The 15253-nt window shown below is 36.8% G+C and overlaps 1 protein-coding gene across 6 annotated transcripts in view; it reads right to left on the bottom strand.

Annotated features, from left to right (window-relative positions):
* LOC150076415 (putative RNA-binding protein Luc7-like 2) overlaps positions 1-15253 on the bottom strand; it is a 222315-nt gene that overhangs the window by 27554 nt on the left and 179508 nt on the right. For all 6 annotated transcript variants that reach the window (XM_090387884.1, XM_090387885.1, XM_090387889.1 and 3 more), the window contains one exon: positions 4116-4264. In XM_090387884.1, the coding sequence (XP_090244010.1) occupies positions 4116-4264 (149 nt within the window). The remainder of the gene's footprint in view (positions 1-4115; positions 4265-15253) is intronic.

Here is a 15253-nt window from a genome sequence, read left to right as displayed (position 1 = left end):
TAATGGAAAATTAAGAGGTAATGAAGATTTTAAGGCAAGCACAGGTTGGCTGAAAAACTTTAAACTGTGACACAGTATACATAAACTAGATATTCAAGGCAAGAAACTTTATGCAGACAACTCTGCAGCGGTGTCCTTTCAAATAAGTTTGCTTCAGTTATATAGCAAATTGTGAGAAAGAAAATGTTTATAATGTTGATAAGACAGGCTTATTATGGAAAGCATTAAGTATTACCGAGAAAAACCCTAGCCGGACCAGGTTTTAAGATAAGAAAACAGAATGTTACAATTACTTTGTGTGCAAATGCGACTGGGATGCACAGATTTTCCGTGCTTGTTATCAGTAAGTCAAAAAAAAAAAAAAAAAACCGAGGGCATTTAAAAATCATAAAAATGCCTGGATGGATGTTTCTGTTTTCCGAGATTGGGTTCTAATTTTTTTTTTTGATTTAATTAACCTTAATTATTTAATTTAATCATAAGGTAATATTAAATTTATTTAATCTTACCTTACATTTGATTATCCGGAAAATTTGGTAACCCGGAAGAGGTCTGACATCAATTATTCTAGACAACTGACGTTCTACTGTATTGGTTAAATCATCAAGTGTGGACACTGTAGGAACATCAGAAACACAATACCATCAATATAGAGGATGTGAAAAATGAAGGTAGGCTATGTTAGAGGCCAAATGAATGTGTTCAGTAGAATGAAGAGCTATACAGACAAATGGAATGGGACAGGGACTAACTCTCTAGGTGTTGACCAGAACTTGTGGACTCAGTCATACAACAGTAGAACCTTTCTGGATTTATGGATGACTGCTTTCTACAGTGGAATGTTAGAGAGGCAACAAGGGAAAGCAATACTCATGACCTGATTATTGACAGTGACTCTTCATGCATTAAGAATTGCAGCCAAAAGAACCAATAGGTGGCAGCGATCACAGCGCATTGGGATTTACGTAAAAATGTAACCACTGGCAAGAATAAATGGAAGGGATTTTGTTTTTGTAAAGGTAGCTATAATGATCTTAGATTTAAATGAGAAGCATGCGGGGAATTCAAGGAAGAGCTGGATAATCCCCCCTTGCTTTCTTGCATCATATACCTCTTCTACCAATGCTAATGATGGAAGCTGCCAAGCTTTTCCTACCAACTAAGATATTTTTAAAGTTCAGAGATAGAGTGATGATGGCTGACAGAGAAAAAAATGCATGGGATGATTATAAATTATAAGGGGACACAGAAACAAACCAGTCTGCAATAAAGTCAAAGGGGTTGGGCAGGCTAAGGCAGATTACAGATCTATGGCTTGTAATGCAAAACATAGCAGAGAATGCTTTCTTTATGATAAAAGAAGGAAAGGAATGAAACACATTAGTCCACTAGACATTAATGGCAAAACTAGTGAGAATTCTGTTCTGGTTGGTGACAAACTGAATAAATATTTTGCATTTACATTCACACATGAAGATATTTAGGGATGGGTATACCAACTTATAGTTGGGTGTTAAATGATTCTGTGATAACTGAGAGGAAAATGAAGAGAAACTGAAGAGGCTAAAAGTAACAAGGCAATTGGGGCCAACAGAATCTATTGGCCACAACTGCCTTGTTACTTTTAGCCTCTTGCAAAATAACTAAGTAAACCTTGGCCATAATTATGAATGCATCATTGGATTCAGGGTGGATCCCCTATGGATTGGAAATGTGTAAATGTCTTGTTTATTCATAAAGGGGGTTGAAAGAGAGAAATGAATAATTATAGACTAAACCTGATTTCTGTTCCAGAGAAAATAATGGTATCAGTGATCAAGAAGCATTGCAAGATCATCTTGGCAGGAAGAATGCAGTTATGCAGCAATCAAAGCAATTGTTAAGGGAAGATCTTGGCTGACCAATCTGACTGGCTAGTATGATGTGGGGTAACTAAAGGAACTGGATGCAAAATACAACTTTACCATCATATACTTAGATTTCAAAAGAGCTTTTGATACTGTTGCACAGAAAATTGAACAGACTTCAAGAATGGTCAGTAAAGTGCTATGTTTTAATTCATCAAAATGCAAAGTCTTACAATTGGGAAACAGCAACCTGAAAATAAATTATACACTTGGTGGGGTTGAATTAAAAACAGTAGGGGAAGAAACAGATCTGGGAGTTACAATATGGGCATATACGAAGTTTAATGAGCTGCAAAAACAGGCAGCCATGAAAGCACATGGTGTCCGATCAATGATTCATCAAAGATTATCCTGTAGAGATAGGGCTGTCATAATCCCTCTGTATAAGACAATTGTAAGACTGCATTTGGAATACTGTATCCAAGCATGGAGACCTTATTTATCAAAAGATATTGAGCTTCTTGAAAGGGTCCAAAGATGGAAAACTTGCACAGTGAGATTGGCAAATGGGCATCCAGACACCTTAGAGGGAACCTGATTGAGGTTTATAAGGCTACAAGAGGAGTTAGTAAAATGAATAAAGATGAAATTTTCACTGTTATAAAGAATTCCAGAACCAGGGGCCACAAATTCAAATTACAGGGGAAGAAGTTTAGGTTACATTGTAGGAAGTTTTCTTCCTACAATGTAACCTTCTTAGTCAGCGAGTCATTGATTATCTGAATGAGTTGCTACCACAGATAGTTGAGGCTGACAGTTTGAAGAAATTCAAAGATCAACTGGATAGTTACTTACAGGAGGAGGAAAATTCATAATTTGTATTTTCTTTTATATATATATATATATATTTTTTTTTTTGGCTGGTGCAGCAAAAGCCTGTGAATTCCTTGCACTATATTATGGTGATACTAATACTACTATACAAACACCAATTGGAGCAGTGTGGTACTAGGGATCAAGTTATTGCTATAGATAAAGGGATGGCTGAGTGACAGAGACTGGTTATTAGTGGGCACTGCTATTTGTGGACTAATGATTTTTGTGGAATTCTTCAGGGCTCAGTAGTGCTGGGCACTTTATTGTTTTCAGTATTTATTAATGATATCACTGAAAACATATCAAGTTTAATGCCAAAGTTTGAAGTCATATGAATTGGCAGGGTGCTTAATAGCATAAATCAGGGTATGATACTTCAAAAAAAAAAAAAAAAAAAAGGTGGGAAGCAGTAATCCCAGAGTAATACACATCAACTGAGTGATACTGCAGCCAAAGTGGGGGAGGATTCAGGAAAAAATAAAAGATCTGAGGGTAACTGTATAGTTTGATGTGAAGTTTTCAGAGCAGTGCAGATACTAGGAAGGATTGCTCAAGGGGTTTTATAAATGATATACACGAATTTCGCCACCAGGGTTAAGGAGGTAATTATCCTATTATGTAAGACTGCATCTTGAGTACTGCATACAGGTCTGGAAGCATCATTTTAGGAAGGATGCTGATCTGTTCGAACAGTTGCAGAGAAGGACAAGATAAGTCAAGGCCACACGAGGGTACACTCCTACCATAAATGACTTCAATTCTGTAAATTGCAATGTCAAAAAACTAGGCACCTGTGAAGAAACTCGACAAGTGTTTAAGGTCTTAAATGGACTTAGTACATTAAATGTAGAGTCTTGCTTGAAAAACACAAATAATGTGAGAAATTTAAACTAAAAAAAAAAATGGTATGAGATGCAAGTTTGTTCCAACAATCAGTTACTCACTTTGCACATCTATCATAGTAGAGGTAGGCAGTTTGAATTAATTCAGGGAATAATTATATAAATTATGGATTGACAGATGAGGTGGGTTCTTTTTTTGGGGAGGATGGGGAAGATGAAGCCATGCAAGCTTGCTTCCCTGCATCACTGCTGCTACCACTAATACTAAAGAATCATGATATGGCTACATGAGAGGAAAGAAAAATTTAAAAATAAATAAAAGAAAAGATGAGATATTAGTGGAAGACAAAATCCAGATAAAATGTAAACTGACATCAAGAAAAGGTTACAAAAGAGATCTAAGGAATTTTATTAAAAGGGGAAAGTGAGTAAAAATGAAGGCAACTCGGAGAGAAAGATGGGGAATAGAAAAAATTAAAAAAAGGAATAATGCAATAGTACTTGTATATTTTAAGCAAAAACATCAAGTGGAGAAGAACTCTATACTCACCGCTGTTTATAGCTATGGCTTCTGCTACGACTGGGACTTCGACTCCTACTACGCGATCGACGACTTCTAGGAACTTTTTCTTCTTCTCCAAAGCTAGCATAATCATTTCTCAATACACCACTGCTCATGCGTTTTTCTTCAACAGCCATCTACACATAAAACACTTCACAATAATTATACACATAATTACTATGAATAATGAAGCAAATTCGAATTTACCATTTTTTTTTCATCTATTGTTAAGTTAAAAAGAGATAAAAAAAAAAAAACAAACAAACAAAAAAAAAAACAATAACAACCCTGGAAAGCAAAAAAGGGTGCGAAGAAAAGAAATGAGGAAAAGAACAGATTAAGACAAAAAAGGTGGATGATAGGAAGACTTTCCACCTGGAAATAGAAAGTTAAAGAGATAGAGGGGACACCCTTCTGGAAGGAGGCCATCCTCCACAGAAGAGCTGTTAAAAAGAGCAGGAAAAGATTGATGGTGGAGGCTTCATCCACCAGATGAAAAGATTGGAATGGAAGGTGGGGAAAGGAAGGGTGGAGAAAGTTGTAGGGGAGAGAGGGGGAATCGCCATGTGGACTTGCAGTACAGCAGGCCCTCATTATAATGTGGTTCACTTTATGCTGATTCACCATAACGCTGTTATTATATTATAACCTGTATCTGACTATAACGCTCTTTTACAGATTGCATTTTTGGTATATTTAAAGTAATCGTTTCATTTGATGGAGTTGATAGCTTGAAAATGAATAGCAAAACAACATTAAAACATTTTCCATGCTGACTTGAGAAATTTTCTCATGCTCGGTGAAAATTTTCTCGCATGCTAATTTACGTAGTTCCGAGATCAACATTTTAAAAAAATGATCAAGTATATTGCTTGTAATATTTGCACTATATGCATTTATCCAGTCTAGTCATCACTCAGTACAGTATTAGACATTGTGCGTAATGGACAGTTTACTCGAACATTGTATCATAATTAATGCAACCAACGCAGTTACATTTTCAAAGAGTTAATAATGGCAGATAAGAATGAAAAAGCAACAATGTCCGGACACAGTACGAAGACTATAAATGTAAGAAAAAGTCTGAATTTGAAAATTAAATTAGACGTTTTGAAGTGAATCGATTCCGGTCAACGACAAGTCATAACGTGTGCCATAATTTAGGACTGGCAAGTTTAACTGTAAGAACAATTATAAAAAAATATTTAAGAATTAATTTTAGCAGTGGAAAAGACAGCTGTTCCACTGCAAGCAACTAGGGCTAGGCCGGCTATTAGGATTGAAATGGAAAGACTAACTAATTTTATTGAAGATAATATCCAATGCAGAATTCAGTTAAGTTAAATATAAAAAAAATAATAATAAAAAAGAGAGAGAGAGAGATTAGCCTATATGATGAGCTGAAGAAAACTCACCTAAAAAATAAAAAAAATGTGGAACCATTTAAAACTAGTAACAGCTGGTTGAATAGATTTAAAATCCAGGGAGAAGCCGCAAGTGCAGATTAAGGAGCTGAAACTTTCAAAAAAGAACTTAAGATTATTGAAGAGGGGTATTATGTGTTATACTTCTCAACAAGTTTTTAACATAGATGAAGCAGGACTTTATCTGAAAACAAATGCATAAAAGAAGTTTCATATTGAAAGAAGAAGAAAAAAACATGCCATGTTTCAAAGTGGTGAAGGATCAGTTGACTTTACTGTTCAGTGGTAACGCTGCGGGGGATTTAAAATTAAAACCCCTTTTAGTTTACCAGGAAGAGGACCAAAATACAACCCAAAATCGGCACATTTTTCATGATTAAATTCATCAATTAAATTCATGATTTTAATTGGAATTTTAAGTTTAATTTTGATACGTAAGTATTCACCACATAATTATAAACGTATGTAATGCAGAATATTTTATATGTACAAATATTTTAATATTAAATATTTTGACCGAAATTTGTGCATCATTTCACTACCATTTATTATAGATTAGGAAATATCACATGGCAACGACCGCAACTCACAAATACGTATGTTACCTTATGGGAATGAGGCGCTCGCTTAGCGTGGATTCACTTAGCGCTCTGTTTTTCCAGAACGAATTATCAGCGTTAAGCGGGGGTCACCTGTACTTCTCTGTTTAGTAATCCCACACCGGGCAGGCTAGCTAACAGTTGGAGAAAAAAAAAACAAACATACAAATATTCTATCAACATTGATGGTGAATATTTTATCAATGATGATAGAAATATTGAATATTTGTATCGAATGTGATTATTCTATTAATCAGTAGATTATTATTTATAGAAAGTTCATCATGGAATAATCTGATGTTAAATACTAACAGAATATTTATGAGCATTTCATGTGCCTTAAACACAGAGCAAAGATACTGGTTTCCACAATATGTGTGCTATATATTTGAAGAAATATTTCTTTTGGGAAACAATTTATTACACATAATACCCCTCTTCAGGTGACCCCACTTAACGCTGATAATTTGTTCTGGAAAAACAGAGCGCAAAGTGAACTAGCACTAAGTGAGCGCTGTATTCCCGTAATGTAACATATGTATTTGTGAGTTGCTGTCAATACCACTGTAACTCACAATTAATAAATGGTAGTGAAAAGACACCAAATAATTGGTTAAAATATTTAATATTAAAAATCTGTACATATAAAATATTCTCTGTGACATACGTATATAATTATGTGGTAAGTAACTACATTACGTATCAGAATTAAACTTAAAATTAAAATCGTGAATCTATTAATCCGATGGTACCCACATTTTATCCCCCATTTCTCAAAGTTTTGTCAATAATGATCAATATGGCGTTATGTTGGCCCACATGATGTACAAATCCATGCAAAATTTCAAGTCAGTAGGTTGAGTGGTTCCAGAGATACAATGCTGTGACAGACAGATGGACGGACAGACAGACAACCGAGTGACATTATAATAAGAGTCCTTCATTAGACTATGGATCATAAAAAATGTCATGTATATTGCTTGTAATATTCCAACAGTGGTGAATTTATAGAACAGATCCGAACCTTATCCATCTCAGAAGATCAAATCATGGCATCATTTGATGTAGCGTCCCTGTTTTACCTCCATCCCAGTCGAGTTTGCCATCATATGTGCCAAGTAACTCTTGGATAGCGACCAGACCCTTGGCAGCAGGACCAAACTAACATCAGATGATATTTACACTGTCCCCACACTGTGCTTAACTGGTGGCACAATTATGTACGACTCCATTTACCAACAGGTGGATGCCTCCGTAGCCAGGTGGGCAGGAGCAACAGTGCGTAGCACACGCTTCTTGATTAGACCAGGGTTCGAGCCCATAACCACCAAATAAAGAGGATGCGGAAAAGGTCAGGGAATGACTACCGCATATCCCTGGAGCAATATGGCCTTAGTTGCTAATGCTCCTAAAAAACCAAATAACAAACATACAACAACCAACAGGTGCACGGCACAGTCATGGATTCCCCAATTAGTTCAGTCACAGCAAACATCGTGATGGAAGAATTAGAGGATCATGCATTTAAGAGTGTACCAGATTCCATTGCCTTTTGGTGTCACTACGTGGATGATGTGTTTGTAGTTATCCCCAGAGATTCGGGCGACCGACTCTTAGACCACCTCAACTCTCTGTAGCCTTTCGTAAAATTCATTGAACTAGAGTCGGACAATACCCTACCATACTTAGACACCCTTGTCCGACGTGAGGGCACGCACTTGAAGACAGTCTACCACAAGCCAATGTGTGCTGGCCAATTCACCAACTATCGGTCAGCACACACAAGTGCAGCCATCTTCTTGGCACTGCACGGACCTTGTTAATTCATGCCTGGATCCACTCTAGTTCTATAGATGAGAGGCGCACCGAGATTGCTAGGGTCAAGACAGCTCTTGCGAGGTGTGGCTATCCCAACAGTACCCTAGACAGGTGTGACCTGCAGGCACATGACCACGTAACGACCAACAGGAACATTCAAGGTAATAACTCCACTGCGAGCTCCTTTATCCCATACTACCCAAACCTATCACAGTAGGTTTCTAGGGTCCTGAAATCTCACGGGATAAAGTGCGTACAGCTCCTGGGTAGGAAATTGTGATCCCTCATCTCTAGAGTGAAAACATTGGTTCCCACCTTACTATAAAGTGGACTAGTCTACCATATTTCTTGCCGTGACTGCACTGGCTGCTACATCGGAGAAACTAGGAGAAGGCTCAACAAACATCTCTCAGAACATGAAACAGCCATCCGCTTAGTGGACAGATAACACTCAGCCATTGCTGAGCACTTCTGGTCAACCCGACACGATGTTGACCCACATCGCAATGTCATGGTTATCGATCGGTACTGCAATTACTGACGCCTGGTTGGAGTCATTGCACATCACGTGCTCTGATACTTCGGTCAATAGAAGTAATGGATGCCGTGTCCACCCTATTGTTGTTGTTATTTGGTTTTTAGGAGCATTAGCAACTAAGGCCATATTGCTCCGGGGATATGCAGTGGTCATTCTCTGACCTTTCTGTATTTGGTGGTCACAGGCTCGAACCCCGGTCTAATCAAGAAGCGTGTACTATGCACTGCTGCTCCTGCCCACCTGGCTACGGAGGCACCATCCACCCTATTATCGAAGCAACCATCCTCTGACTGAAACGTTGGCAACATTCGCATATGTCACAACCACAGGCTTCAACATCAAACAGTTAATTATTACACCACACAGTTTACTGTGCACGACTGGCAATACATGCCCTTATGTTCTACGTTCCTAAACTGTCAGTTTGACTGATAACGGTTGCCATAATAACCGAAAGCTTTTTGTACTGTATGTATTTAACATATTGTGTTTTACAATTTAACAAACTTGTCATCTATTTTATTTTGTCTTCTGTTTTGCTGTGCTACATAATAACTTACCATAATTATTATACAATGTTCAAGTAAACTGTCCGTTACCTTACACTGTACTGAGTGGCAACTAGACTTCGGATAAATGGACATAACGCAAATAATACAAGCAATATATTTGATCATTTTTTAGGGTCCATAGTCTAATGAAGGACCCTTATAATGTCACTCGGTTGTCTGTCTGTCACAGCATTGTATCTCTGGAATCACTTAACCTACTGATTTGAAATTTTGATTTTGTATGGGTGTGTACATCATGTGGGCCAACATAACACCATATTGATCATTGTTTATAAAACTTTGTCTGAGAAATGGGGGGGGGGGAGAAAAATGTTGTCTACAACCTATAGCTTATTATACACCGTTGAAAAGAACTGAATGAGTAGGCTTAAAACATAATTTTAAAATATTTTTAAAATTAAAATGGCAGCACCAGACAGGAAAATGTGAGTAATTTTCGTGTTCACCCCCTCTACTTCCGTCGATAACGGAGCTACATTTAAAAATCACATTAGCTATGCGTTATTCGATGCTTATCAAGGGAAAATTATTCCGATTGAAGTCTATATCATTTACTTTTTGTGTTAAAATTGAAAAACCAATTTTTTATTGCACTTTGATAGCGTGCTTCTTTGTAGTAACTCTTTTGGTGACAAAAAGGTTGCTAAATAGTTAATAATTCTATAAATGTCATTTATAAATTTTGTGACGAGAAATATTTTTTAAAGCTGGAGTTGTCCCGGCAAGGAGGTACTCAGAGTGCCAGTGTCAGGGTAGAAGTGGTGGGGAGGCGCCTGTGCGGATTCTTGCAGCCTTCTTTTGCTAGTCGCTTCTCCTACAAGACTTTAATCGCTTTTCCAGGAAGCAGTCGGAGTCGCTTCTTCCACCCTTGTCATTCACAATTGGAAAGACTCAAATAGACAACATTTTCGTTAGTTCCTCAGTTTTAGGCCAAGCTGCGGTACTAGAAGCTTTTTTCAGTTACCATAAAGCTCTCTAATTGAGATAATACACTAACGACCATTCGTGACTACAGACCCTTATTCTGAGTGCCCAGCACTCAGTAGTTGACCAATTTATTAAAATGTTGATCTCGGAACTATGTAACAAGCCACTGTACTGCAATTAAATTAGCATGGAAGAAAATTTCACTGAGCGTGAGAAACTTTATAATGCTGTTTTGCTATTCATTTTCAAGTGATCGGCTACATCAGATGAAACGTTTTCTTTAAACATGCCAAAAATTTAATCTATATGCTGGTATAAGATCATTATAGTGAGATGTGTTATAATATAAAAACAGCGTTATAGCAAACCACATCATAACGTTTGTTTGTTTGGTTTTTTTTAAGGAGCATTAGCAACTAAGGCCATATTGCTCCGGGATACGCAGTGGTCATTCCCTGACCTTTCCGCATCCTCCGTATTTGTTGGTGACGGGCTCGAACCCCGGTCTAATCAAGAAGCGTGTGCTACTCACTGCTGCTCCTTCCCACCTGGCTACGGAGGTGCCCACACATCATAACGAGGGCCTGCAGTAATATAATTTGGGTTATGTTAGTTCAGTTCATCATCTATACACTTATTTATCCACTGTAAAAATTGTTTCATTCTCAGCACTAAAATTTAACTACTCTAGTTCTTTTAGAACACGTGTAAAATAAGAGCAGATGGGCTCACTGCACTCTAAAATCTAAGCAAAAACTGAAATTGTAACAAGGACATAATAAAATAACTGTGGGAATAAACAGCAAACCAGAATGCAGCAATGTGATAGGGCCGAGTAGAATTCTAATGCAATTAGACACATGGATAACTACTGATGAATAACTCCTCCAAAACAATCTGTGTGCAAAACTGCCAGTAGTTTTTCTGTGTGACACAGTCACACAGAAACAATAAATTGGCTAAGACAGGAAAGGCACCAAGAGGTGCACAGCTGCAAGTGCAATTAATGTTTATTGGCACCAATTTAAAATTCCAAGGATGACTATTGCCATCCACAAGATATTTCTGGCCTACACAAACAGAGTACACAATGTGGAGATGGGGAAACGCATGGTGCTGTCAGACAACTAAAACACTTTGCACTTGCCATCCACACGACTACTGAAGGGTTAAAAATGTCAACATTTAACAATGTAAATTTTCCACTGAATTAAAATAAATTTTTTGCAACATTCACTTTTTGTTCAAACTCATAGAAAAAAAAAAGTACAATGAACATAAAGTTGCCAGAACTACTTCAAGTAAGGAAATTATGGCTTGAATAAGTTCAGAAATAAAGTGCACAATAGTATTTCTGCTATATAATATATTATTGTAAAAGAGTTTTGTGGTGCAAAATTTATCACAGATATCCTTCTAGCAATGGATATCTATCTATTATAGACATTTATCATAAATTAAAAAAAAAAAAAATCATAAATATCCTTCATAATTTATCATAGATATCCTTCTACTTAGAAATCTAAAACACTGATGAACCTAATATTCAATTTACACTTGAAAGTCAAGTGTTTTGAATTACAGTCTTGTCATTCTGTGACAAAAAAACAAACTTTTGCCTTCAACATGCTGATGTGCTCATCTCCAATGTACAAGATATAAAAATAACATGGTAGAGATCACCACCCAGGCATGACACAACATAACAGGTTGAGGAGTGGAATCTGTGTAGTGGGACATTTTGATGATGTTACCAACAGGAAATTCTAAATGGGAAGTATTCAGGAGAGAAAAATTGTAGAAGTTAAGTTTTTCTTACCAACTAAGAAATACTGTTTAAGGCAAAGCCTAAATGGATGTCAGATGAACTAATGAGACTCGTGGCCGAGAATAAAAATGCATAGGATGCTGATACAGGTACTTCTCAACTTTACAAGTTAATTCATTCCTAGCGCGTGCACTCATAAAGCAAAAATTTATTTCCCATAGACAATGTTAAAAACAGGCGTTACGTTCTCAACAATGAAATTAGTTAGCTAATTAGTTTATCTTTAAACAATGATTGATTTATCCAAATAAATGAAAACATAGCCTATAAAATCAAGCACATTATAATTTAAAGAAATTACTTATGATTTACAAATGTTAAAGAATGTTTATTCATCAACATAGACTAAATGCGCACTCATTGATCACTTGTTGTTGATTTGTTGCACAAGGAGTCGCCTTCTTCAGAAATGCTTCAAGAGGCATTTGTTTCCAAGATAATCCCTTCTCTTGTTTTTATAAATTTCATGATAGTATGCATAAGCAATTTTTAATGGCACGCAGAAATTGCGACTAACATGATACGTGCAAGCGAGTTTGCAACTAACACGATTCATGCGGAGTAACAAGTTTACAAAGCTTAAAAAAAAAAGGGGGGGGAACAAAAAGAAGATTCTGAAAATTTATTTGTTTTTTATATAACTGAAGATTGCAGTGAAAGAGAAAACACATTTCACCCTAATAACGTAAAAATCCACTCAATTCCAGCTATCGGTATTTTCACAAATGCAATAATATCGAGTTGACTACCCATTTATAATTGACTGTGCTAATAGAAAAGCCCAATAAACAGGAAAGTGCAAATTGTTTCTATTGTTTTATGGTCCAGAAATGTGTTTTAGAAAAATATCACAAAGGCGTTCAAAATTGGTTCTTATAACAAAACATATAACGATGCATTTTAATGATTTGATTTGGCAACAACTAATAAACTTCCCATTATAAAAACGACCTTTTACAGAGATAAATAGCCTAGTTATATAGAGAAAATTTCAACTTCCGAGGTCTTGGAACAAATAATAAATGAATGAAATAACAAACGATATTTTCCCAATACGGTTGTCTCTGGGACGTATTAATATCGTAAAGTGGAGTGCACTGTATTGTATAGCTACGCATGTGGTTTGAAATGCAGTATTTATGAATGTTTAACATTCATTTTTTTTTGCAATTAATGTTCATATTTTCAATTTTGTTAATATTTGTAAAAAGAAAGAAAGAAAGAAAAAAAAAAAAAATGTAAACCTGGGAACTGCCTGTATATTATGGAAAAAGGGGATGGGGTAGGCAAACTAAGGCAGATTATGAGAAGTCTTTGGCAAAAGACAGAGAAAAACAGCGAAGACTTCTTTACTTATGTAAAGACCAAAAGGAAAGGAATGAATCACATTGGTCCACTTGATATCAATGATTTAACTGTTGATGATCCTTCTCAGGTGGCTGAAAAATTGAATAGATATTTTGCATTTTTATTCACAGAGAATTCCTCAATTCTTTAGGGAGGGTGGTGCTAAAAGGTATCCAGTTATAAGGGAGGGAACAAAGGAGGTAAGTAAACCATTGAGAACATCCTTTGATTCAGGAGGATCTCTGTAACTGAACATGCGCAAATGTATCCCCAATTCACTCACAAAGGAGGATCAAAGGGTAATATGAGCAATTACAGCCCTGTTAGCTTAACTTCGATTCAAGGGAAAATAATCAAATCACTGGTTAAAGAAGTAATTCAGGACATCTAGACAGAACTGTAGTTTAAACTCCAGACATAGTGTAGATATGTTAAGGGGCGGTTTTGTCTAACCAATCTGAAGGTCACTATGATGCAGTGACCAAGCAATTGGATGAAAAATAATTTTGAGATCATATACTTGGATTTCAGGAAGGCTTCTGATACTGTTGCACATTAGCAACATTATCAGAAGGCAACATACTGTTGCTTCTGATAATGTTGCTGAACAAATTGGAGCAATGTGGCATTAACGGCAAGTTACTGCTATGGATAAAAGGATGGTTGAGTGGGAGAAGACAGAGTGGTTATCAATAGACACTGCTCTTCATGGACTAATGTTACTAGTGAAATCCTCCATGGTTCTGTGCTGGCTCATTGCTGTTTTATATATTTATTAATGATACTGATGATACAAAGGTTGGTAGCATGGTCAATGATAGTAATCGAAGTATGCTAGTGCAACAATAACAAGAAAAATTAAGCAGATGAGTTGAGAAATGGAAGTTTAAGTTTAACATTGACAAATGCAAAGTACTGCATATGATGAGTAGCAATAATTCCAGATTAGCATACCAACTGTGGTATCTAATCTGGTACTACACTCAGAGTAGTGAAATATATAAAGGATCTGTGGATAATTCTGTAGTCAGATATGAAGTCTTCCGAACAGTGCAAACATGCGGCCAGGACAGTTCATCGGGGTTTTGTCGATGATATACAAGAACTGTATTGGCAGGGATAAGTAGGTGATTATTCCATTGTACATGCAATGCTTAGGCCACATCTTGAGTAACACATACAGGTCAGTAGGCCTCATTTTCAGAAGGATGTTTGATTGATTTGGTAGTTGTTGGCGCATCGGCTTCTGTGGCCATATTGCACCTCCCAAGGTTTTTGCAGTACTTTGATCCAAGCCCGAGGCGGGAATCGAACCCGCGACCTTTGGGTTGCCGGTTAGGTGCTTTACCCACTCGGCTAGCCCGGTCGGCTTCAGAAGGATGTAGATCTGCTGGCACAGGTGAAGAAAAGAGCAATGAGAAAAGATTCAGTGTTGCAAATTGCAGCATATCTGGAGACTAGGCACCTGCAAGATTATCTGACTGAGGAGTTTAATGCCTTGAATGAACTGAGCAAGCTCAACAGATGGCATTCTTCCTCTTGCTCAGATGCACGAGGGGCATAAATTCAAATTGAGGAAGGATGGTTGCAGAATAGATAGATGGAAGTTTAGTCTTTAGCCAGTGGATAGTTGACTGTTAGAACACTTTGATCTGGTTTTGTAGAAGTGAGTTGTGTTAATTTTTTTGGTAGTTGTTGGCGCATAGGCTTCTGTGGCCATAATGTACCTCCCAAGATTTTTTGCAGTACTTTGATCCAAGCCCTAGGCGGGAATCGAACCCGCGACCTTTGGGTTGCCAGCCAGGCACTTTACCAACCCGGTTATTGTGTTAATAAATTCCAGGAAGAACTAGACTAAGTATTGGAGAGGATGCAAAAGTGATGTGGAAAGGCTTTATAAGCTTGCTTTCTTGAATAATTTGTCACTACTAATACTGATACTAATAACAAATACACAATAGAAATGATTAAATATATAAATAAACAAACAAATTAAAGAAGTGGACATAAGTTAACAAATATGTTACTCATTTGAAATAATGTAATCCTACAAAGGGCTACAAGAATACAGAA

This window comes from Mastigoproctus giganteus, chromosome 13 (assembly GCF_048544385.1).
Source record: "Mastigoproctus giganteus isolate SK-2022 chromosome 13, ASM4854438v1, whole genome shotgun sequence".
Lineage (NCBI taxonomy): Eukaryota > Metazoa > Arthropoda > Arachnida > Uropygi > Thelyphonidae > Mastigoproctus > Mastigoproctus giganteus.
Note: the sequence above shows the minus strand (reverse complement) of the source record. Positions and strands in the feature narration are given on the sequence as shown.